Here is a 25624-nt window from a genome sequence, read left to right on the forward strand (position 1 = left end):
TTGGGGCCATTCTAATGTCCAATTGGGAGGATGTTCCACAGCAGGGGCCACCACAGAAAAAGATAATCTTCTATTCCCTGAAAGCCAACACTCTTTGGCTGATGGAATCTGCAGCATGTCCATTCTGCTAGATCAAGTTAGAGGAGTATAGATTCTTGGGAAAAAAGATGACTCCTCCAGGTAATCCATTCCTAAGCCATGTAGGTTAAATGTTAAAGGTTCTGGCCAGGATTTTAACAAAAGGAAGTTTGAAATCCTATTGTTAACATGTCTCATAGGAGAGCATTCCATAAAGAAGACCCCATGATAAGACCCTTTCTTCAATCACCAATACTCTAATGTCTAAAGGTAATGAGACAGAAATGTATTCATTAAATTCCAGTGTGAATATTAAATCTCATAAATTATCAGTTAACAAACAAAAATCTTTTGGTGCATATGAAGTTTCTACTGATGACAAGCAAGTAAAGACCATTCTGTTCAGTGATCACTGGTACGATTTCAGAAAACTAAGAACTACTCACTTTGCCTCATACCATCATTTCTATGTGGTAACTTATTGCCTGAGTAAGCTACTGTTCATAAAGACCTATGGTAAAGATCTTAAGACTCCATTTATTTTGGACATCAGTCATCTTCAATTAGCCGCAATGGTGCTAAAATGAAGAAATGGGTATCATGGTGTCACGATACCCTTTCCATACTTGCATCACAATTTGCATGCAAGTGGATAATGTCAAGTCTTTTGCCACTTGATCTCCTCACATGCCTATTTATAAATGGCCCAATTTAGAAACAACACACACTATTAATTGTGACTGGAAAGCAACTGGCAAACCAGTTACGTTTCATGAACTGGAGAGATGTGTATTTTTTAACTAGCTGCTGTGTGTTATATTAAGGAAAGTAAGCAGCACTGCACATGAATCAGGATATATGGGGTGGTTGGCATTTGTAGAAGTGTACATAGATAGCCTTGGAAAAAATAAGGGGCAGTAATTAACCCTTCCCCCAATAAAGAAAGGAATAAAGAAGAAACTCAAGATTGGCCCACTTTGACTCTGTTGAGCATAAGAGGAAAGGAACAGAAAAATCTACCAAGCTTTCAAAATTCTGTTTTTATAGCTGCTATCCATAAAGTAGAGCTCTAGTATTTTTTGTAATGTCTCTTTCCTGACCTGGTCTACTTCAAAGGGCTAACATTATCAGTGCCAAACTATGAGAATATAAATTTGAAATGAAAATCTTAACCTTGACAGGCTGGTACAGGTACATCCCATGCATAGTATCCAAGGGGAGATTTTCTACACACAGCGGTGCTTTTTCCAATGAGACGGAATCCTCGGTCACAAGCCCAGCGAACCACACTGTTCAGCTGTCCTCCTGTCTGGCTTACAATGAAACCGTGAGGAGGTGACTCTGGAGTACTGCAGTAAAGAGCTTGAAAAATGGAACAAAAGAAACAATGCATGAATTTCTCCCTCCTATGATGTTAATTATTGTACTGTTTAATAGCAGACAGGTGTCTGCAGGACACTGCAGGACACTGCTTTTTAGCAATGATGCTACAAACAGTGAGAAAATAAAACTGCCTGTTTACCCTAACAGAGAAAAATAATTCCATTTGTTTTGGGTTCATATTATAGGGGATGTTTTCCCTGGCATCAGATGTGCAGATAGCGAGATCGACATAGTTAAACTAAATTTCCAATCCACCAGCAGGATATTGCAACTTCAAGTGTTGAAGTTTTTACAAATTTGTAATTGATACTTGTTTTAATGTGAATTCAAGGTAATTTAATATTAGGCAGAAAGAGCAAGAAAGATGACGTATATACTGGCTGAATAAAAGGAATGTGAATGCTTTTGTCAGGAAGGGGAGGACAGAGAGCCACAAAACATATTATGTGGAATATGGAAATGACTTGTTAATTTTTTATAAATGTACATCTCTCTTTCTCTCTCTCTGTCTCCCCCCCCCCACCGCAGTGGAGTTTTGCATAGCAGACTGTTTTTCACATCCATATCATGTTGTAAGGAAGCTACTGATGATAAATAAATGAAGGAAAACTGGCTTATAATTTAAAGGTTTTTAGGATAATTCAGAAATGAACACTGGTATATAGAAACAAGCATTCTAGTAGTAAATTCTTTTTGTCTGTGTTCACTGCTTAAAAGCAGCATGCTTGAATCTCTCTCTCTCTCTCTGTGTGTGTGTGTGTCTGCGTCTGTCATTGTCTGTCTGTCTGTCTGTCTCTCTCTCTATGTATAGATAGATAGATAGATAGATAGATAGATAGATAGATAGATAGATAGATAGATAGATAGATAGATAGATATAGATAGATAGATATAGATATAGATATATATATGACAAAACTGGAAACATGGATCACCATGACTTTCTGGTAGCCCTGGAATCAGCAATTTTCAGGAAGCACCTAACAGGACTCTTTGTTAACCAGAGATGGAGTTACACCTTGTTAAGAACAGAAGAGATGGCCCTCCAAGAATTATGCAGGGACACCTCAATCGTGATTCTGCCAGCCAACAAAGGTAGAGCTACTGTGGTTATGGACAGACTGGAGTATAACTAGAAAATCCAGACCTTACTCAGTGATGAGAACGCCTACCAAACTGTCAACAAAGATTATATGACAACTCTCAGGAATCAAGTCAATAAGGTGGCCGACAGACTCAACAGGCAGGGGAAGATTCATGAGGAGGACTTAAAAATGATCTGACCCAGGGACTCAGCTGCAGCATGCATTTATGGGCTACCCAAAATTCATAAAATCAGGATCTCACTGTAACCTATTGTATCATTTAGAGGCACCCCAACATTTGAGCTAGCAAAGTGGCTGAGTACACAACTCCAACACCTGGTGGAATACACCTCTACCACTGTAAAATCAGTTGAAGACTTTTTACAAAGGTTAAAAACAGTAGAAGATGATGAGATCATGGTATCTTTCGAAGTGATATTGTTTACATTCATTCCCCAAAAACTGGCTGTGTCTGTCATGAGAGAGTTGCTGCAGGATGAGGAACCACAGCTCCCTGGTTCACTGAATTTAGAAGATTATATACAGCTCCTCAACTTTTGCCTGAAAACATATTTTACCTTTAGTGGCTCCATGTATGAACAGATCAGGGGCACACCATCTCTGGAATAATTGCCACAGCGGTTTTGCAGACTTTGAAACTTATGGCGATGAACATCTATAAGCCCAAATTTTGGGCTAGGTATGTCGATGACACGTTTGTTGTCATCAAGCACCATGATAAAACTGGTTTCATGGAAAAGCTCAACTCCATCTATCCTGATATCCAGTTCACAGCAGAGGAAGAAGTGAACAACACCCTACCCTTCCTAGACATACTGATTTGTCATGAGCATGACAGCACACTTAACACTAGTGTCTACTGCAAAACCACACATACTGACAGAATCCTCCACAACAACAGCAATCACCCCACTGCCCACAAAACTAGCTGCATCTGCACACTTTTTAATAGAATGAACACACATTGCAGTACAGCAACAGAAAAATTCAAGGAGTATGCATACATTTATCAGGTATGCACACAAAATGGATATTCTATTGATTTCATCTGGCATTGCCACCAACAACGAGCATCATGGATTATAGATGACAGAACGACTACCACTTGGGCCATACTTCCCTACATCCATGGCGTCTTGGAAACAGCGACACAAATACTATCAGCACATAACATCAGAGTGACATACACATAGACCCAGTCAGACCCAGTGAGACACATGAATAATGTGCCCTAAAGAACCCCTATCTGTGGGCGATATGTCATCTGTGGTCTACCAAATCAATTGCAATGATTGTTCATGTAACTACATTGGAGAGACCACAAAACACCTCCGGACGAGGCTCCATGAGCACGAACTGGCCATCAAATGCAAAGAAAAATGGTGCCAGGTATGGGCTCACACTATCGAGCACAACCATACTTTCAATTTTACAGAGGCCAGAGTCATTGCTCACAATACAACCAAAGGCGGCCACCTGTTAAAAGAGGCTTGGTTATCCAAACAACATTATGTTAACTGGCACATTGAGCTGTTGCCAGAAGCTGCACCAACATATATTATCATGCAGGAAAACTGGATGGATGAACCAATGATCACTTCTCCCCAGCACAAGCAGGAGGGCAGAGGATCGTAACCTCTCACTAGCCGAGACATCAGCGCAGCAGGAGATGACCAGGAAGCAGACTGGACCCATGGACATGAGGAGAGGGCATTTGACCAACAAGGACACTGATGCCAGTATGATAGAGGAGCGACCAGCCGAGATGGCAGCATCGCATGCAGAAGAGTCACTCGGGAGGCTAGATGATCGCGCGCAGCAAGATGAACGCTCCCGGTGGGCGGGGCAAGTGGAGAAAGGCAGAGCACCAAAACTTAAACAAACCTCAACCAGCCCGACAGAAATAGGATCGATGCAATTGATTGCAGGAGGGCGGGGGCCGAATAGACTTGTAACATGCTCATTAGCTAAACTGTTGGCTTCACAGAGACTATAAAAATGTGCCTCCCAATCCTGGCATACAGTCTGTCAGCAGGTGCTGATGAAAGCTCAGTTTTAATTTTTCGTCTCGGTGATCTGTGTTTCCAGTTTTGTCATGAATATACCTGAGACTTGCATTTTTAGGACAATTTTTAATTTTTAATATTAATATTAATATTATATATATATATATATATATATATATATATATATATATATATATATATATATATATATATATATATGTGTGTGTGTGTGTGTGTGTGTGTGTGTGTACATGTATATATAAATTTAATAAAGTACTGTTGCCAACTCATGAACATTTTGTTGATATCTATATTTTGTTGATATCTTAATCTCCAATTTGGAATGGAACTACTATCATATTTTTCCTAAAAACAACTGCCCGGATCACACTTTGTAGAAATAGTTGAAATTGTTCCACTTCAAAATTGCTACCTAAATCTTGTCTAAAGTGAAATTCAAGGTAAAGGTGTGGGTTCTTCTTGAGGTGAAACCAAAATCTAAATAGAACTAAATATTTCATGGTTGCCCAAATTCCTAAACATGAATGAGCAAAAGTTTAAACGTTTAAAAGAAAGTATATTGTTCCAGAATGAGCTGCTATGATTAAGATAATGTTGTCACTCTCCTTGAAGGCAGACAAATTATTCTGATGTCATTTGATAGTTGACTACTTTGAACTAGAGAAAGAAAGAAAGAAAGAAAGAAAGAAAGAAAGAAAGAAAGAAAGAAAGAAAGAAAGAAAGAAAGAAAGAAAGAAAGAATCATATCTGCTAATTAGATATTATATTGACAATTGAGCTGAAAATGGATTTAGTTGGATTTTAAAATCACATCTTCCAGGATCTTATTCCCCCTTCTCTACACAGACTTACTCCAGCTTCCATTTCTCCTCCCTCCCAATCTGCTGGTTGTTCACCTTATTGACTCTTTTGAAGTAGAGTGAAGAAAGGGGGGCAAGGGTGACTTACCTATGTATCTTATCCTAAAACCTTTTTTGTTGGTACCATGGTCTGCTGACCATCGGAGAAATACTTCATGGTCCATGCTTGTTATATTGAGAGAGGAGGTATAATCTCCACTTAAGGAGATTAGCAACGGGCTGTGACTATTTGGTCCTTGATCCCAGGGAACACATATGAGGGAAAAAAGAAAGACCAAAATTAGAGAAATGTTGAATGTTTTTTCTTGGATAAATAATCATTTGAATAATGCAATATATTACAACCATCTGTTCATAGCATAAGTGAAAATGTTCATTAATTGTAAGCAACAATCACACTGTGTTATTTCTGATAACATTCTGATGCATAATGTAATATTACTTGCTAAAACAATTATGATGCATTCAAAGTTGAATATCCTTTAGTTACCATCAAACACCTCAAGTATATCAAATTCTTTTTCGGTCTGGAAGAATTCAAAGTAAAGGCTGATATTGTAACCCTTTTCCACTGTAATGGTCCAAGCACACATTTGAAGGTTTGGATAGCTATCTGGGTAGCCTGGGCTCAGGATCACTCCAGTTGAATCAAGGCGCAATTCGTTTGCAGGACATAATACTGTAAGAGAGAGAGAGACAGAGAAATGGAGAGACAGAGAAATAAAGAAAAGAGAGAAAAGAGAAAAGTTATAAACAACTGAGTAACTGGAAAGATATAGTATATTTGGGGTATTTTCAGCTTGGACATCAAACACTTCATCCCAAAGACATCAAAACATGGATAAATATCTGGAAACTGTATAGAAGACATGCATTCAGATTCTTGTGTTTGATGTCTTGGTCTTGGTCATACCATTTGGGGTGAGTTTGACCCTGTGAACTCTGGATGATATGGACAGGATCATACGTAGACTGAGCACTACAACTTGTTTACTGGACCCATGTCCTTCCTGGCTGGTTTCGGCCACCTGGGAGGTGACCGGGGGCTGGCTCCAGGCAGTTGTTAATGCTTCTTTGATGGAGGGTGTCTTACCCTCTGCCTTAAAAGAGGCAGTGGTGAGGCCCCTCCTCAAGAAGCCTTCTCTGGACCCGGCCTTGTTGAATAACTACCGTCCTGTCTCCAACCTTCACTTTGTAACGAAGGTTGTTGAGAGTGTTGTGGTGCGTCAGCTCCCGCAATTCCTGGATGAAGCGGACTATCTGGACCCATACCAGTCTGGTTTCAGACCCAGCTACAGCACGGAAACGGCATTGGTCGCACTGGTGGATGATCTCTGGCGGGCCCGGGACAGGGGCTGTTCCTCTGTCCTGGTCCTACTTGACCTCTCAGCGGCTTTTGATACCATCGACCATGGTATCCTGCTGCGATGGCTCGAGGGGTTGGGAATGGGAGGCACTGTTTTATGGTGGTTCTCAGGCTGCTCGCAGTTTGTATTGGCAGGGGGACAGAGATCTACCCTGAGGCCATGAGGGTGCCTCAGGGGTCGGTTCTCTCCCCCCTCCTGTTTAACATCTATATGAAGCCACTGGGTGAGATCATCCGTGGCTTTGGGGTGAGGTATCACCAATATGCCGATGATACCCAGTTGTTCATCTCCACCCCAAGCCAACCCAGTGATGCCCTTGACATGATGTCCCGGTGCCTGGAGGTAGTGCGGGTCTGGATGGGAAGGAACAGGCTCAGGCTTAACCCCTCCAAGACCGAGTGGCTGTGGATACCGGCATCTCGTATTGTCCAACAAGTTCCATCTCTTTCGATGGGGGGGAGGTATTGCCCCCCTCAGAAAGGGCTCGCAACTTGGGTGTCCTCCTGGATTCACGGTTTAATTTGGAAGATCATCTAACGTCTGTGACCAGGGGGGCCTTCGCACAGGTTCGCCTAGTGCGTCAGTTGCACCCCTTTTTGGACTGAGATGCCCTATGCACAGTCACCCACGCCCTCATCACTTCTCGCCTGGATTACTGCAATGCTCTTTACATAGGGCTGCCCTTGAAGAGCACCCGGAGGCTTCAACTGGTGCAAAATGCGGCTGCGCGGGTGCTTATGGGAGTATCTCGGTACTCCCATGTTACACCACTCCTGCGTGAGCTGCATTGGCTTCCGGTTACCCTCTGAATGCGATTTAAGGTGCTGGTAATAACCTTTAAAGCCCTGCATGGCTTAGGCCCGGGGCACTTGCGAGACCACCTGCTGCCATTGTCAACCTCCCATCGCCCGGTTCGCTCCCACAGAGTCAGCCTCCTCAGGGTTCCGTTGGCCAGGCAATGCCAGCTGACAACCCCCAGGGGGAGAGCCTTCTCTGTGGGTGCACCGACCCTCTGGAATCAGTTGCTTCCGGAGCTGTGGACGGCCCCTGACCTTCGGTCCTTCCGCTGTGACCTGAAGACCTGGTTGTTCAAACAAGTGGGCCTGGACTGACTACGATTTTTAATTAGGCTTTTACTGGGTTAAATTGTTTTGTAATTTTGCATTTATTGTTTAATTCTCTTTTACATTTTTTACTCTATGTTTTTTAATTTTTATTGTTGTGAGCTGCCCTGAGTCCTCAGGGAGAAGGGCGGCATATAAATTTAATAAAATGAAAATGAAATGAAATGAAATGTGTTCCCATTTTTTAGATATTCTTTTCTGAAATGATGCATTTTTATCCTAGTATATCTGATTATGTATCAAATAAAGAGAAGCTAAACTCTTCCAAATAGTTGTCACTTCATGTAGAACAGGGATGCAGCATTCATTGACTATCAATATCCTTTGTGGGTCTGTAAATCTACACTTTGGGGAAATCAAGGAGAAAAGTTGGTGCCTTAAGAAACCATTTTACTCCTTAGTTCTTGCATTGTACCAACAGGCTGAAAAATAGCTTTTATCCGTGGGCTGTTAGGCTTTTAAATGGGACATAATCTTATGCAGAATTGACTTGGGAGGCCGGTGTGTGGTGTAGTTGGTTCACATAGTGTGGTGGGATGGAGGGTTTGTTGTCACTGTGTGTTGGGGGGAGAGAGCACGGGGGGAGGCTCAGCTAATCTCAATGTACACATGTTGTACTTTGACAATAAAGGTTTATTATTTGCCTCCCCTGATAAAATGGATCCTGGCCTTAGTCACTTTTTGCGTCTGAACTTGATACTGAACTGACAAATAGTTTACATGGTTAAAGTAAATTACGTCTTTCAGTGAGAAGTTCTTGGTGCTCTTTGAGCTTGGTGGTTTTCTTGCAGATGTTTCATTACCTAAAGTAGATAATATTGTCAGTGCTAGTCATCTTTCAATCTCTTAAAAGACTTGAAAAAGAAAGGGTTTTCCCCCCAATATGGATAATTTAATTAACTACATAAAGGATTTGGTATATACTGTAGATGATTCCTTGTCCTTCTCCACCTCGTAGAAGGTGGCTATGTGAAGACACTAAGATGCTCAGTGCTTATCATACTATTGGGTCTGTGCAAAGGACATTCAGAAGAGTGCAAGAATTAACTTTTGTTGAATCATTAAAGCAGGTGTGTATTTTATCAGTTCCTAGAATCTCTCTACCCATATATGTAAATTTCAAGCTTTAATTAACTGATTTTAGGTGCTCCCAGATCCAGACTGACTCTGGGCAGTTCACAGTACAGGTAATCCTTGACTTACAACAGTTCATTTAGAGACTGTTTGATATTACAATTGTGCTGGAAGAAGTGACTTATGATCATTTTTCACATCATTGCAGCATCTCCATGGTCATGTGATCAGGATGCAGATACTTAGCAACTGACCCATATTTATGACAGTTGCAGTATCACTGGACCTTGGAGAAGCCAGATTCATTTAACAACCATCTTACTAACTTAACTGTGGCAAGGAAAGTTGTAAAATGGGTCAAAACGTACTTAACAAACTGTCACTTAGTAATAGAAATTTTGGGCTCAATTTTGGTCATAAGTCAAGGACTACCTGTATAAGAAACAGATTAAAGAAAATGAACAATCTACATAGAAAATGGTCAACTTGATAGCATATCCTGGGACAATCAGGGCCTTAATATCCTCCAGAACATTGTCAAGGTGAGAGCCATATGGATCTCAGAAGAAAACTCATTCCAGAAGCAGGCACCACAAAACTTAACTAAACTTCCGTAAATTTAATAGAATTTCCTTCCAGCTGAGCAAGTTGATCATTGATCAACTGAGCAGCTTGCCTCCTCTTTTTGTCTCTCTATTTAGCATACGCTTAGCATGCTTTGTGTGTGAAAACAAATGGAGCTATTTCCAAGTCTGCCAAACAGGATTTTATTTTTTTTCTCTGGTATTGTTTTCTTTTCTCATTTCTAGACATGCCTGCATAATTTGAAGAGAAAAAGAAAAGAATTCTCTGCCCCAGAAGTTATGTGTTGCTCTTTGTGTAATGATGTGCTATTCAAGTATTTCAGTGGCTTATCTTATTTTTATCCTTTGGGAATATAATAATTAAACCTTGCTAAATAAATGGATTAATAAACAATTCCTAGATAATGTGTACTTTAAAAAAAAGAAGTTAAGAGAATGTGCATATTTTTCATAAAATGCCTAGCCGTTTAATAGTAAAGCTATTCACAACTAAACATAGTTTTTTAAAATTAAACATTTGACAATTTAAACATAATTCCCTTTAGTGCTTAATTGAATGTTAGTCCTAATACAGGTAGAATATTACCTGTTTTTCTACTATCACCAATATGGTAACTGAAGAAAGAACAACAACTATGTCAACTCTAGATTGAAAATCTATTAGCACCATATGTTTGGTGAAATATGCAGATGAATATAAATAATATTTGACTCTCGCTCTCGCTCTTGAAGAAATTACTTTTTTGTGTTCTATAATGCTTCTGCTCTGCAATAGAGAAAGATGAGGGGGACAGCAGTTTCTGGGCTGAGGGTGGAATAAAGATTTTTAAAAAGTCAAAATGGTGGTCAACTCATGCATAATTGAAGCCCATTATCATATATGTTTCTGATGCTGATTGTAGTGTATGCTCTTAAGCATACACAGGATGTCAGCACAGCAGGGGGCTGGACAGCTCCAGGCTACAACCGCTTTTGGCGGGAAAGGCTGAATAGAGCAAGTCGTTGACAGCCCCAGGGCATGGTCAGCTCTGGCAGGAAGCCAGGGTTTAAATCCATTGGCCACCTGCACTGGCGGGAAGCCCAGGTTTGAATCTATTGGTTGCGATTCACCTGGGCAGGTATAAATAGACGCCAGGTAACCCCTTTGCCCCAGCTTCATTCCTGATCCAATAAAGAAGTTACTACCCAGCTCCAGTGTCCGTCTCTCTGTGTGACCACATGACGTTGCACTGATACAAATAGTTGTGATCAATGGTAAAAGGTACCCACACAATGGCTGTAAACTGAACTATGAAACCTATGAGATGTTTCCCCCCATAGATAGGAACTGCTTCAATTATTGTTGTAAGGCAAAATTCACAACAAGCTGAATTGATCTTGAATGGCAACAGGTAGAAGAATCCATAAAGCTAATTATTTATATTCACCAATATATGTCAAATATACTAGGTCTAGTCTAGTATGAGGGCGTAAATGGACAAGTATATTTAAAGCACTCCACCATGAACTGTAATTTCCAAGGTGTCTGACTTTTTTTCTTTGTCTTCTGTTTGCAATGTAGTAGGCCAAAGGTATATAAGCTCTGGTTCTGCTTTTCATGAGGGCTAATCATCTTTGCTGGCAATCCAGGGTACGCCATTAAGGTTTGCATGCAAATAAAATTATATTGTATCTTCAGAGTGATTTGATTGCTTTAGGCGAGCCAGACACAACACCAGCTTCTTCAGTGTTTTTTTTACCTCTCTATGTATATTTTATGAAAGACTAAAATGAGAACAAAATAGCAACTATTCTTTTATTAGAGATTTAGAAACTGATTATGACTTATCTTTAATTGAGTTGCTAGGTGTGGAGTCTTAGCAATATGTTCAAAAGGTCAATATTTCTAATAAAAGGAGTAGTAATTTCCAGATTTCGGCAGTTTCAATTAAAGGTATTAAGAATGACGAATACCTATGAGTTCAAGAACCTTATGCATTAAGTGACAATAGACTAAGTCTGTATTCTAACTTATTATCATTTAATAAAAATGTATTTTTTTCTGTATCTTTTGAATTTAATAAAATACATTTAATAAAAAGATATAAAAAATGAATGGTTAGGAAACTTCTGATCTGTTCATAGATACCTTACTTCTGACCCTAACTATTACATGACTTGAGTTACCTTAAATTGGTTTACTCAAAAATAACCATGGATTATTTTTTAATGGAAACTTGCAAGTTCCTTGCTTTTCCACTCAGGGATAGGATGGGATGATAGAACATGAGCAATTGCAATCCCTTGGTGGATCATTCATTTGTTCGTTCGTTCGTTCATTCATTAATTGAACTGATACACTTTTCAAAGGAAAAATACAAATTGTCTCAAGACGTTTTGGAAAGTTTTTGCTAAATAGCATCTCCCCCTCCCACAAATGGCTAGTTATTGCTTTGATTGAAATGGATCAAGTGGCATTTGAAATAAACAAGTTATCAAAACTATCAAATGAATAAAATTTCATGGTGCACTCTGGAAAGAAAAGAAGTCTGTATTATTTGTACCATAAAAACTAAAGGACAGCTGATGTCAGCCTAGAACATCCTGATCTGAATTTAATTTGCTGTTAGTTTGCATAGCTGTGCTATTTTTCCTTAAACATAGTTCCTCCATTTGTGGATATTCATTATTTGCTATATGTTAGACTTATAGCCAGACTTTCTTTCTGGAAGTCAAGTTGGTTTCTCCCTCTTTCAATCTGAATCCACCACAACTATGAGAAATAAGTCTGGCTGAAATATAAGGACTGTCCCAAAGTCATTCAGTGAGCTTTCATGTCTACATATGAAGTTCAGTCATGGATCTTTCTAATCCTTGTCTAACATCTTAGTCACCTGGTCACTCAATTGTTTAGTCACTTCTGACTCCTCATGATTTAATGGACATTATTCACTATTGTCTGTCAGCTACTTTGAAGTCTTGTAAGTTTGTGCTTTGACATCAGTAATTATAGCCAGCCATCTCATCTTTGACAGATTCTTTCTTGATTGCCTTCAGATTTCCCAAACAGGTTCTTCAAAGTTTCTACTTCTACAGTATTTATCTAATATTTAAGCTTTATCTTTATTATTAGTGTTCCAGTGAACAAGTTGATTTTACTGGGTCTGGTATTTTATGATTAGCTCTTTTTGATCTTCAACAATTCTCTCCAGAAACACAGATTTATCATTTTCATCATTCACTGTTTCTGATCGTCCAGTTTTAACAGCCATATATTATGATTGAGAAGATCATGGCTGCAATACCACTCCTGTTCTTTTACCCATAGCACAGGGTAAGAGAAATGAAAGGAAATAAGAAGACAATGCACATAAAAACACTTTTGAATAAATGCTTTCAGGAATGGTTCACATTTGCTCTCTGGATATTCCTCAACATCCAATCAAACTTAGTCAGTATTCCCATTAGATATATATATATATATGACTCGCACCTGTTATTTATTGATGCTAACTAAATAGTTCATGCAAGACATCAAAGTAAGCAAATATATACTAAAAAGACTTCTTTTTTTAAAAAAAAAGTTTAAAACCTTGGCAAGAAGGTGGTGTGCCATCCATCTGCAATCTCTCTCCTAGTCGACAAGTCAGAATCTCATTACCAACTAATGTAAAACCTGGTAGACACTGGTACCTTATTATGTCCCCTGTGTAATAAAAAGGAGGAAAAGAGAAAAGACTGTAGTTAAAGACCAATTAATGGGGACTTTTCAGTGTTGACAATACCATTGATTAACGAACCATGTTTCTCACCATATGTAATGTGAAAATGACCACTAGTACAAATAGGTTCCATTAGACAGAGGAAATGATGTGGCAAATAAGCTATCTAATTTGTCATTTCATGCCAGCTATGCTATTAGCGTGACTCACACATTTACATGATTGTGACTTTGTGGAGTTAAAGAGCTTTATATTTTGTTCTAGTTATTTCAGTAATTAAAAAGGGCATCTAGTTCCCTTATTTCTATTGCTAGTTTCAGCTATTATATATCTATAATAGCCATCAGGTTGGTATTGACTCTTCATAACCACATATATAGTTTGTTTTTCCCCACGATAGTCTGGTAGATAAGTAGGTTACCAAAAGTCAGGTTCCAAAGGTAATTTATTACATTATATTTCTTAGTTGGTGATTATTTTTTCTAGATATTTCCTTATTCATTTGATACTTGAACTTTGAACATTCCTAAGTACAGTAACTTTTCCTGGAATCAATCAATCAATCAGTCAATCAATCAATCAGTCAAACTGTCTGTCTGTCTGTCTGTCTGTCTGTCTGTCTGTCTCTATCTATCTATCTATCTATCTATCTATCTATCTATCTATCTATCTATCTATCTATCTACCTACCTACCTATCCATCCATCCATCCATCCATCCATCCATCCATCCATCTAGTCTTTCAATACATTATATATATGTTAATGAATGCATTTTATAATTGAAACTGAAGGAATTAAATACATGAACTGTTCTATAGAAGTTACTGTTAATTACTATGAATGAATTGATAGGATAATGCAATGCATTAGAAAGGCACTTATAGCAGAACATGTTATTGAGTGAAACATCCCTCTTTAAGGCATTTAAGCAGCACATCCTCTGGAAATCTGTGAATGCTCTGCACAACTGTGCTTGCATAGCACCTTTGCTTCCTTGCTCTGAACAGAAATGTTCTCTGTGCATACAAAAGTATGCACAGACAATCAAGGAAACATTTTCTGAAGAATTTACTCAAGCATTTAAATGTTTCAGAGTATATGGCTACTTTCATGCTTCTAGGGAAGCTGTTTCAACTATCATTTGGGGGGAAAAACCACAACAACCTTGTTTCAATTCTTTGCAGAGCTGTGGTACTTGGCAGTATTTAGCAATATTCTATTTTCCACACATTTGAATATTTCCCTGTGAATTCTACTTTAGCTTCAACACCTTTAAAAAGAACACAGTCTGAAATGGCTGTACACACAAGCGGCAGATTCATTTCCTTTACAGCAAGTGAACATCTGATTGAACAAGCAAACTGATTTTAAGGAAAACAGTCTTGAGCATTTAGCCAGGTAATAGACATCAAGTTGACTCGGGCTGAATATGTCTGTCTCCTCCATCTGCACATCTTGCTGTCTAGGATCATAGTCAAACCCTGTTGGTCAGATGAAGAGTGCCACAGAGTGCAAAAGGTTTTATAAGAGCAGTCAACTGAAGTATCTCAGTGGGACCATACAAATATAAAGTACAGATATGGTAAAAATAGAAAAGGGCTCTTTGGATATATGTATGGGGAATTTCAGAATAGGATGTCTTGTTGGAGTTTTGTTACTGATAAAATTAGCACTGAATAGCTAAAATTACTTCCAGGTGTGTGAGCAATTTAAAAATAGAAAATACAGTTTTTCCCTACAACCAATTTGAGTATTAAGAACTCTTGATTTGGGAAAAGAAAAATATGACTGTCTTTCTTTCTCTACCATCTATCTATCTATCTATCTATCTATCTATCTATCTATCTATCTATCTATCTATCTATCCATCCATCTAGCTAGCTATCATCGTTCGTGAATTTTTTATGCTGCCTCATTATGGTGTTGGTAGTGGAGCTATCGCTGGAAGGGATGAGCAAAGAACATTGGGTGAGTATGTCAAGAGTATATATTCACAACAGAGTCACCTAAAGCTTGAAGGTCATCATCCCAGCTGTTCAGTTAAAGCAAGATGGCACCTATATTGGAGAGCAGTGATACAGGAAGATGCTAGAAGCAGATGATTAATTTAGTGACAACAACAAAAGCAACAGTTCATACTGCCAGGGGAAAGATATTACTGGTATAGACTAAGAATCAGTGGAGCTACCTAGAGATAGTCTAAAATAAATTTGCATTTAGTTTACACCTGGGCAAACATATATAGACATACATACATGCAAAAAATGTATATTTAGTAGCCATAATTTAAAAGCTAAGATGACCAAAACCAGATCTTTCTGCTAGCCCTTTTTTATTACTCTCTTTCCTTCTTCCACTTTATCCATCCAGTCCATTCTATGCTTACTTGGTTTTTAAGTCTCATTTATCCACTTAAATTTGTTCTGTGTCCCAATTTTGTCAGAATTGACAAACTTACCTTCTATATAATTGGGTATCACTGATTATGTGTAAGACATCATCTGTAGTTGTACATTATAATTTTTACATACATTTTTGTAGCTTTTGGACATAACAAATACACTGTTATAACAAACACATTGTCTACATCTTATGCATAGATATGCATCATGCATCATGACATATTAGGACACAAACTGTCAAATTTTTAAACATTTTCTAATGATGCTACATTTAGGAATGCTTGAATCCCATGAAAATAAATCCAATGAAAATAAATCCAAAACATGTAGACAGTTAAAATGTTTATGACTTTACTAATAAATGTTGTTAAATAAAAATGAATCCTTGTAATTATAGGAGATCCTATGTTCCTCATTTAGATATATCCATATACACATGTCATTTATTTACATATATCATAGAAAAACTAAATGTAGGAACTTCCACGTATACGGACACATATGTTAAATATGGTATTTTTTTTGGAATTTAACAGAAGTTGTCTACATTAATATTAACTTTACCTATTTCAAATTCATCATCTTCAGTCAGAACATCAGCATTTGGTATACTAGATGGAGGCTGACACACTCGAAGTTGATATGCTATGAAAGCAGCAGAAACATTCCAATTAACAAACCATTCCCCTTTACATTATAACAATAAGCACATAGAAAGTTAAAAAAAAGATACAAGAAATTTCAGGCAAGTTAGCTTGCATCTAACACTTTACAGAAGTCTAAGACAAGTTATTAGGTTTATACGGTTTTATGGTTTTGTAGGGAACATACGCATCTATTTCATAATGTTTATGACAAACACCTTTATTGATGCTTGTTGGTATATTTAACATATATTAGTAAAATATGTGCTAGATAGCAGTCCCATTAATTAGATTCACAACTGTTGGTCTGAACAAATATATGTTCCAAATATGTGCTGCTTAAAAGCTACGTCAAACTTGGACCTCCGTACTGCATTCCATATTACAGCATCTATTATTTATTAAAAAGCTCAGTGTTTTTATAAATAAATACTATATTATATATTTTGTAATGAACAAAAGATGAAATAAGATGACCTTCAAAGTATTGTCCTCCTTCCCCTTGCTTCCTTATACTCTTAATGTATGTTACAGAAATCAATTTATCATTATTATGGTTCATTCCACATTCAGCCAGATGCTTAGACTGGATTTGGCATTTTTATCCACCTACTGAGTCCTTCCCAAGGATCTGATATAAGGAGATGTTGCTGTTTGATGGTGTTAAAGGTATCATCACAAAACATTCAGCTATTCCTAGTAAAGCTGCCTTTTACAATTGATTGATGGGGATTTTCTCAGTGCCAATGGATTATTTCAGGTACAAAGTTTGCCCTGCTCTGTAATTGGATTCTCATTCTCTCTTGGCCTTCTTATAAATCCTGATGTTTACTGTCATGCAATTATTACTGTTAAGCAGAAATCATTTACCATTCTAACTAGGAATATGTCCTTTGTGTTTATTATTTTAAAAAAATAAAAGAATACACATGCACGCACATCCTTTAGGTGTGCAACACTAACCGTGGTAACTAAGGACGAAGAAGCCACTTGTTGTAAAATCACTGTGGAACTTTATTAGAACCTGATTAGAGGTGCTGTAAACAGATTCCAATGCGGTGTTGCCACTAAATTGACCAATTTGAGGTGAATTTTGCTCAGGTCCATCCCTAGAAGAAAGAGAGAAAGAGAAAGAGAAAGAGAAAGAGAAAGAGAAAGAGAAAGAGAAAGAGAAAGAGAAAGAGAAAGAGAAAGAGAAAGAGAAAGAGAGAAAGAAAGAAAGAAAGAAAGAAAGAAAGAAAGAAAGAAAGAAAGAAAGAAAGAAAGAAAGAAGAAACAAATTTCACAGTTAAATTTCAATTTGCTTTAAGTAAACATTCAAGGCACATCACAAGTAAAATGAAAGCGAGAAAACAAGTTATTCTATCTGCTAATTCAGAAGAGACTAAATTCATAGAGAACATCTCTTTGCCTTTACATTACTTTTCTTTTTCATTACAGTGGAACTTGAGCTGAAATGTACAGATGTACATCAACAGATGTGCAGAGATAGTTCCTGAAAAGCACAATCAGTTTGTTTGGAATCCAAATAAATAAAACTAATAAATCATCGTACAGGGCAAACAGCCTAGACTGAACACACCATTGTTTGCATTATCTAAAATAAAGTCCCACTCCATTATTTTTGCTTATACCTATTTTTGTTAACCCTGACATATTCTACTTGTAGGAATAATTATTTACTAATTTTGCTCTGGCTACTGTGTCTTGAAGTCTCTAGGAAGGTAAATATAATATTTTCCCCCCCTTGTTTCAAATGTGGGATTTATAGTAGTTTGAACTTTTCATACTTTTTTCCATTATGTGATATGATACATGGTATTTTACACACACACACACACACACACACACAAACTCATATAGCACATACAAGAATTCATGTGATTTTTCTAATATATTTTATAGATGTTTAAGATTCTGAAAATTATGTTTATATAGTTGCTAGACTTTTTATGTGAAGGTGGAATGCACTGAAATACAGATGTTAATTTTTGAATGAAAATAATATTATGTCTTTTACAATTATGAATCTATAATATATTGCAATTTTTATCAATTTAGTAATGCATATAAAGTTTGTCTGTTTATGCTTGAAAAGTTCTTCTCTTTTGCTGAATTAATTTCCTTAAAAATAAAATAAAGGGCAAAGGTTTTCATCAATTACTACTCCTAGTGATATGGAAAGAAACAAGCAGATGCAGTTACTCTAGTCTTCTCCCCTCCCCTCCCCTCTCTTTTCAAATGTGCTTTTAAAAATATGAAAATAAACACTATTTTGCTTTAAATACTGCTAGGACAATTGGTTTTAATTAAGAAATTTACAGAAAATAAAATGTGTTGTGTGGCATCACTAGTATTAGTTTTCCCAGTGGCCAGTCAAATAATTATGGAGGAGTCCAGAAAAAGCTGTTCAAAGACGTCTACCATTAATCAAGCTATCTTTTCAAAGCCATCTAAACCAATGGCAATCTGAATATGTTTTATTGAACTTCAGAAATTGGTTATCCCTGTTAATTTACATCTTGTTTTTTGCAATATGAACATATTTACAAACACAAGTTTGTTCTGTGTTTTTTTTAGTTTAGTAATCATTGTGTAAATATTTGATTATCATTTAAAATAAATATTTTGTATGAATTTTAATAATAAAGCTGCATTGCAAAATCTAATAGAATTAGAAAAATAGAAAATCAGAACCTTCACATTAAATAACTAGATGTTAATATTCCAATTATTAAAAAATCATGATAGATAGATAGATAGATAGATAGATAGATAGATAGATAGATAGATAGATAGATAGATAGACAGACAGACAGACAGACAGACAGACAGACAGACACACAGACAGATAATGTTTGGACTATTCTTATTTCATATATTTGAAATAAGGAAACATTTGGCATGTTATCTTTTAAATTCATTTACACAGCAGAAAAATAACTCCAATAATTCAGAGAAACAAATATATGTCAGTGACGTATCAACCTTAAATGTGTTTTATCACAAATAGGTAAATTATGTTCTGTGATCATGTATTAATAGGTTTGGTCTTTTGAACATAAATTTACAGAATTCATAATGCAAGTTTATAAATATGTAATCCCAGAGATAAATTTTTCAAAGACATTGCAGCAGATCTTAACTGTAACCCTAACCCTAACTGCTATAGTGAACAATATTAACATTGTGCTTATGGTTAACTAGTTGGGACAACATTCCTATAGAACACTTAGAATAATAAACCAATATTTAATCATCAAACACCTGAGCTGTTAAATCAATCAAAACAGTAATTTGTATTTAGTAATTTTGCTTGTTCTTATGCATGACTTTATGGCATAATAAAGAAATTGTGGTAATTTTTGCTTACCAGACTGTTATAAAATCATATATTGGTTCTGTCTGAAGAACAGTAAAATTGATATAAATGCCATTTCCTGGTGGTACTCTTACTAGCCAAAAGCAGTCTTGAAAATTTGGATATTCATCAGGGTAGCCAGGTGAATATATTGTACCATTCATAGCAGTTATGTTTCCTCCACAAAGAGCTGGAAGGAAGGAAGGGAAGTAGAAGGAGGGAGGGAAGGGAGGAAGGAAGTTAAGTGTGGTGATTTCATAATGCTTATGCATTTTTTTAAAAAAAAATAATAATTGGAAAATACATTTTATTGCTTTAGTATAAAAAGAACAAACCCAAATCACAACTGACCCCAAAACAGACAGCCCCCCCCCCGAGAACAAAACTAAACTGAAAGACATATTATGGATTTTTAGGAACCCTCTCTTTTTTTAAAAGCTACAATTATATCTTAACTTCATAAAATATTAAAAAGTTCATTACATTGAAAAATTTTCAACATAAAGAACATCAGAAATTGTTCATCAAGGGAAACAGAACATGTATCATCAATTAAAGGCTGCAAATCTAGAGCCACAAAGTTGTTTCAACTTTGAAGAGTATTTTTTTTTAGCTGCACCCAATGCCCAATAAATCAATGTTCTTTTAGTGATATATCTTATATATAATTCAAAAGTACATTCTTATTATTAAACCATTTTGATATTTGACATTTAAACCAAAACATGGAAAGAAAAAAAAAACCTCTCTGAAAAATGATAAGTACTAGCAGTACATTTAATTATTTTTATGTTGTCCATCTCCCTTATAAGGTGACTCTGGGTGGCTTATAAGTTTCAAAACAAATTATTATTTTTTTAATTTAATTTTTTTAAAATTTTAATTCCATTTATATCCCGCCCTTCTCCGAAGACTCAGGGTGGCTTACAAGCTTAGCAATAGCCTTCATTCTATGTATATGCCTGCTTATTAGGGCTTTCACACACACACCCCAAGCGGCATTATTACAAAGTCATCTTATTGCCCCCAACAATCTGGGTCCTCATTTTACCTACCTCGGAAGGATGGAAGGCTGAGTCAACCTTGAGCCTGGTGGGATGCGAACCTGCACTAATTGCAGGCAGCTGGTGTTACTTAAGGAGGCATTAGCCCACTGCTCCACCAAGGCTCATGTAAATTAAACAATTAAAATATTAAAACATTAAAAGTACACAGGTTAAGATTTTAAAACCACATTAGAATTAAGAGACAAATAGGATGTAGACGAGATCTTACCCCTTCTTACATGCAATATAATAAATTTAGAATTCATAAATCTGCTTCCAATGCCAACGTCAGTCTGACTGAAATTGCTACAGTTTATATGTACTTGGCTTATAGCACATAACAAAATGTAACATAAAATTTTAATAGTGGGCATACCATGAATCTAGTGCAGTACTAATGAATATGATTTGTAATCAAACAAAGACAAGATTTTGAAATACTTGCTGTTTCTCTTAAACAATTTTTTTCACATTTCCATGTATATAATTCCGTTGCTCAATAGCCTAACTATTGTATAAATCCCTATCCTGCTTTCAATCTGTTGACTATACTGTCTTTTAAAATATTATCTATCTATCTATCTATCTATCTATCTATCTATCTATCTATCTATCTATCATCTATATATATATCTATATATCTATATTGAAAACATACCTTCACACCTTGGAAGAGGATGATTCCAGTTACGACTGATTCCATGAAGGCAAGTAAGGGCTGAATTTCCAATTAAAGTGTATCCAAGAAAACACTCAAATGAAACAGTCTGTCCTACAGTAAAGTCAGTTCCAATAACAAATCCATTTCGGAAGGGACGTGGATCAGGACAACTTTGTAACTGATATGCTGGGGGGGAAAATGTCAGTGTACCACAGACATTAAAGGTATTTCTTGAGAAATATTTTAAGCACCCTTAAAATATGTGCTTCTCTTTCTAACACATGAACACAGGACTCACACAGTATAACCACAGTATATTCCTAATCCCAACTCTTCAGACTGGTTTTTTTTTTAAACATTTGAATGATATCATGGAATTGAAGTCATTTTACTTATCTATGTTTTTCACTACTGAGGGCTGAGCTTTTTCTCAAGGTGAGATCAGATCTAGCCCCTGCAGGGAACATTCTACATTCTATATAATACTGTCTAAATAAATGTATTGGTTCTTCTCCTTTTTTCAGTCTCAGCATCTGGAAGCACCTGGCTGACCTTGTCGCAGCTTGAAGTTATGCAGCATTAAACCTGGTTAATATTTTAGCCAGGAAAGCAGCAAGGAATAAGAGAGCTATGGACAAGATGGGAAGCTTAAAGCATTCAGAGAATGAAAATGGCAAACCATTTTGGCCATATTATAAAGAAAATGACATGGCTGTCCATATAATCAATTTTAACTCCAAGGTATTTTTATCTTTAAAGAAAATCATTAACATTTAATGAAGGCTTTGACATTTGCTTGCTTTGAATTCCTGGTCACACTTCAGATTCTTTTCTAAAATGGCTTCTACTTTCAGAATCATCATGTATATATTCATGCATGCATGCATGCATACCTACACACACATACATAGAGGTTTTCATTTTGGGGTCCCATTGTTGAATGTAAGGATATAAGTCACATGGTATTGTGACATTGCAATATTTACAATAGTTTTTAATTTCATCAGTAGATGTTTTAACTTATTCTATTGTTATTTTATGTAAACTGGCAAAAGAAATAATGATAAATAAATGTTCTGTGTCCCTCTTGCCAGTCCCTGTTCAACAGCTATGCATTGTTTAAAAAGCTTTTGGGGCTTATATATTAATAGTGAATTGAATTCAATGGGATGCACACTACCTGACAACTTATTTATGGGAGAAATCCTATTTAAGCTCACCTACTGAAATCACCTATTTTCCTAGTGTGTTATGAGAACTGCCAACCTTGAAGAAAAACAAACTCAGAAAGGGTGTAGGTTTCAAAGAAACTCCTTCTTTTGAGTGGAGAGGGGTTTTGACTATTTCAACCATAGCATTGTATAGTTTTCTGTCTTTTTGTAATTATATGCTCCCAAACATAAATAGTGGATCTAATTACCATGAGAAATAATTAGTAAGTAACATTGTAGATCACTCCAAACACAAATGAGACTGCAATCTGTTGATAATGCTATAATTTGGGGGTAATGGACTTAATGGTCTATTTTATTCCACTCTATTTTATCCTATGATTCCTTAAATGAAATCACTACAGAACAAACTAAAACAAGCCATTCTTTATATTTATACGAAAAATATTTTTTGCCATTTTTAGTCATGCGGCTTTTTTGTAACATTATAACATTTATAACAAAAAAGGTAGAGGTTATCACACACCTTGATACACAATATGAAATCCTTGTTTGTTCTGAGAATAATCACTGTGAAAATATAAGCTAGTTTCATGAGTTGTACTGAAAAGAGAAGAAGGTAGCTGAGGACCGCTGAGTCTACCAATGGCGGTGCTAATGTCAGGTGATCCACTTCTAACTTCCAGGTAATCATGGATTGTCTCCGTTGAAAAGTTCACAAATTGCAAATGCACTCCTGAAAATATTGTTTTAAAAAACCAAAAGGATAAAATCTAAACATTGTAATATTAATACTATAATCCAGGAAGATGCTGCACTATTAGACTAAACTGCCAAACCAAACATCTGTTTGTTTTCAACATTAGAAGAAAATATTTGTAGCGCAGGGCTGAACTGCGGGGTGCTTGGCTTGCACCATAAATACATCAAATTAAGCATAAATACATCAAAGTAAAACAAAACAAAACAAAAACCCTCTAATATGAAACAGTGCCATAAGCAATGTTTCATTTTCTTGGAGCTTTGTACCTTCAGAAATGTTCTACTAATCAAATGTATCCTACTTGGAAAGTACACAAATTGTCCACACACCTTGCCACTGCCATTGCCACTGCCAACACCAGTAGCTCAATAAACCCCAAATGCATGTGTAGACTCTCTGGCTGGGGAGTTCTAGAAGTCCACACATCTTAAAGTAGCTAAGGTTGAGAAACTGATCTAAGTTGTCCATTGTGTGTCTAATAATAGTAGATATGCCTATGGGTTACTACAGTAGGGCTTTTCTAATGTTCTTACATTCAAAATATTCCAGTTTCTGATATACCTGACTCTTAAGGGAAGATTGCTCTGAAGCCCTGAAAAACTCCTTCAAATGAACACACACAACATAAAGCTGGATGCTCCAAACAATTTCAGCATAAATTCATTTTCAACCATGCATGGTGAGAAGAACTAACTTGGTGAATAAAGTGTACGTGCTATGGCAAATTTTAAATGAGGATCATTAGGGCTTCATTTCTGCTAAATGGTAGTAAATGGAATAAGACATACCAAACCCAACAGGCAGCTTGATGGTCCATGTACAGTCCAAACTACTAGGATAATTCCCGGGAAATCCTGGGCTAAGGATCACACCACTGAAGTCTGACATGGAACCACCACATTGTGCTACAAATGAGAGGTTGGAAAAAAAGCTCATTTAAACTATGTTCTCTTTTCTTAGCTTCTTAGGCAGTGTTTCTCAACCTTAGCCATTTTCAGATGTGTAGACTTCAGCTTCCAGAATTCTGAGAATATTGGCTGGGAATTCTTGTAGTTGAAGTCCACACATTTCAAAATGGCCAAGTTTTAGAACACCATTTTAAAGAAATACACTCAAAACTCAGTTTATGCAAGTGTCCGAGGACAGAAGCATCTATTGCTCCTTATTCTTTTGATCCAGTTTTGGCCTGTCTGAGCAAGTGATACATAGGTAGAAAAGGTTCAAGTAGGGTAGGGAGTAGAATATGAAATAGCATAACAGGGAAAGTGGTTGAAATACTGAACAGAGCACTTCCTACTCTTTATTATGCTATAGACTCCTTTTGTATTTCATAATGTATCATACTTGAGTCATAACAATGTTTTTATTTATCTTTTGAAAAAAATGTAACTATTTGAGCATTTTTAATGCAATGTATTCTGTTCACATCACAGAACTTCCTCCATCATTCCATCAAGACACTATAAAACTCACAAATAAATTTCTAATGCATGTTTAGTTGTCCCATATCCTATTTTTTTTACTTTATATATGGAAGATATACCTAAGCAAATTGGAATAGGATAATTCCATCTTCTCACTGGTCCAGGCATGCAGGTGATATGTGAATGTCCCTGTAAAATGACAAAACATTTTAAAATTATCAAATTAACAGTCAGTTCTGTGCTGGACTTTATCATGCATAACAATAAAATGGTATCACAATTTGCATCCTGAGATGTAAACCTGGGAGCCAAACTGTCTGGCAAGGTCTCATTAACATGGCCAATTATGGTCTGCTTTGGCTGCAGCAACCTCAGCAAGTCATTGGCACAAAAACCTCCGTTGGACGCCTCGTATGCTTCCAAACTCTGGTCCTGTTAGCTAGGGAGCTATTTACATAGACAATGTTGCTTTACTGAATTTTAATGTATATGCCAAATGGCAAAGAACACAGACTAGTGATGGTGCAGAATTGATGGAATATGTAGCATAATCATGTGGATATAATAGCTAATGTTTTCTTATCTATCGTATGGCAACAGATCAGATGTTCTTCTCTGAATCATGTAATGTATGACCTTCACATTCCAAACTACATTTTCATTTAAGGATCTGGAAACAACAATTATACAATGATCTTCATTAAAACAAAACAAAACAAAACCATACACAAACAGACATAGAACTAATGATGATTTAAAGGCTCCAACAAGTAATATCAGATTCTTGGTGAATGCTTTGGACATGTTGATGTCTTTAACTTGGTGAGAAAGAGAAATGTTTTGAA

General features: G+C 36.6%; 1 protein-coding gene across 1 annotated transcript in view; it reads right to left on the minus strand.

Annotated features, from left to right (window-relative positions):
* Positions 1-25624, minus strand: part of CSMD3 (CUB and Sushi multiple domains 3) — a gene marked incomplete at its 5' end in the record, with an annotated part of 537637 nt that overhangs the window by 98599 nt on the left and 413414 nt on the right. Inside the window, 11 exons of the mRNA XM_083360336.1 lie at positions 1252-1440; positions 5543-5689; positions 5945-6133; positions 13175-13288; positions 16273-16353; positions 17316-17461; positions 19726-19903; positions 21418-21606; positions 23119-23328; positions 24144-24260; positions 24899-24968. Of these exons, the coding sequence (XP_083216462.1) occupies positions 1252-1440; positions 5543-5689; positions 5945-6133; positions 13175-13288; positions 16273-16353; positions 17316-17461; positions 19726-19903; positions 21418-21606; positions 23119-23328; positions 24144-24260; positions 24899-24968 (1630 nt within the window). The remainder of the gene's footprint in view (positions 1-1251; positions 1441-5542; positions 5690-5944; positions 6134-13174; positions 13289-16272; positions 16354-17315; positions 17462-19725; positions 19904-21417; positions 21607-23118; positions 23329-24143; positions 24261-24898; positions 24969-25624) is intronic.

This window comes from Vipera ursinii, assembly GCF_947247035.1.
Source record: "Vipera ursinii genome assembly, chromosome: 3".
Lineage (NCBI taxonomy): Eukaryota > Metazoa > Chordata > Lepidosauria > Squamata > Viperidae > Vipera > Vipera ursinii.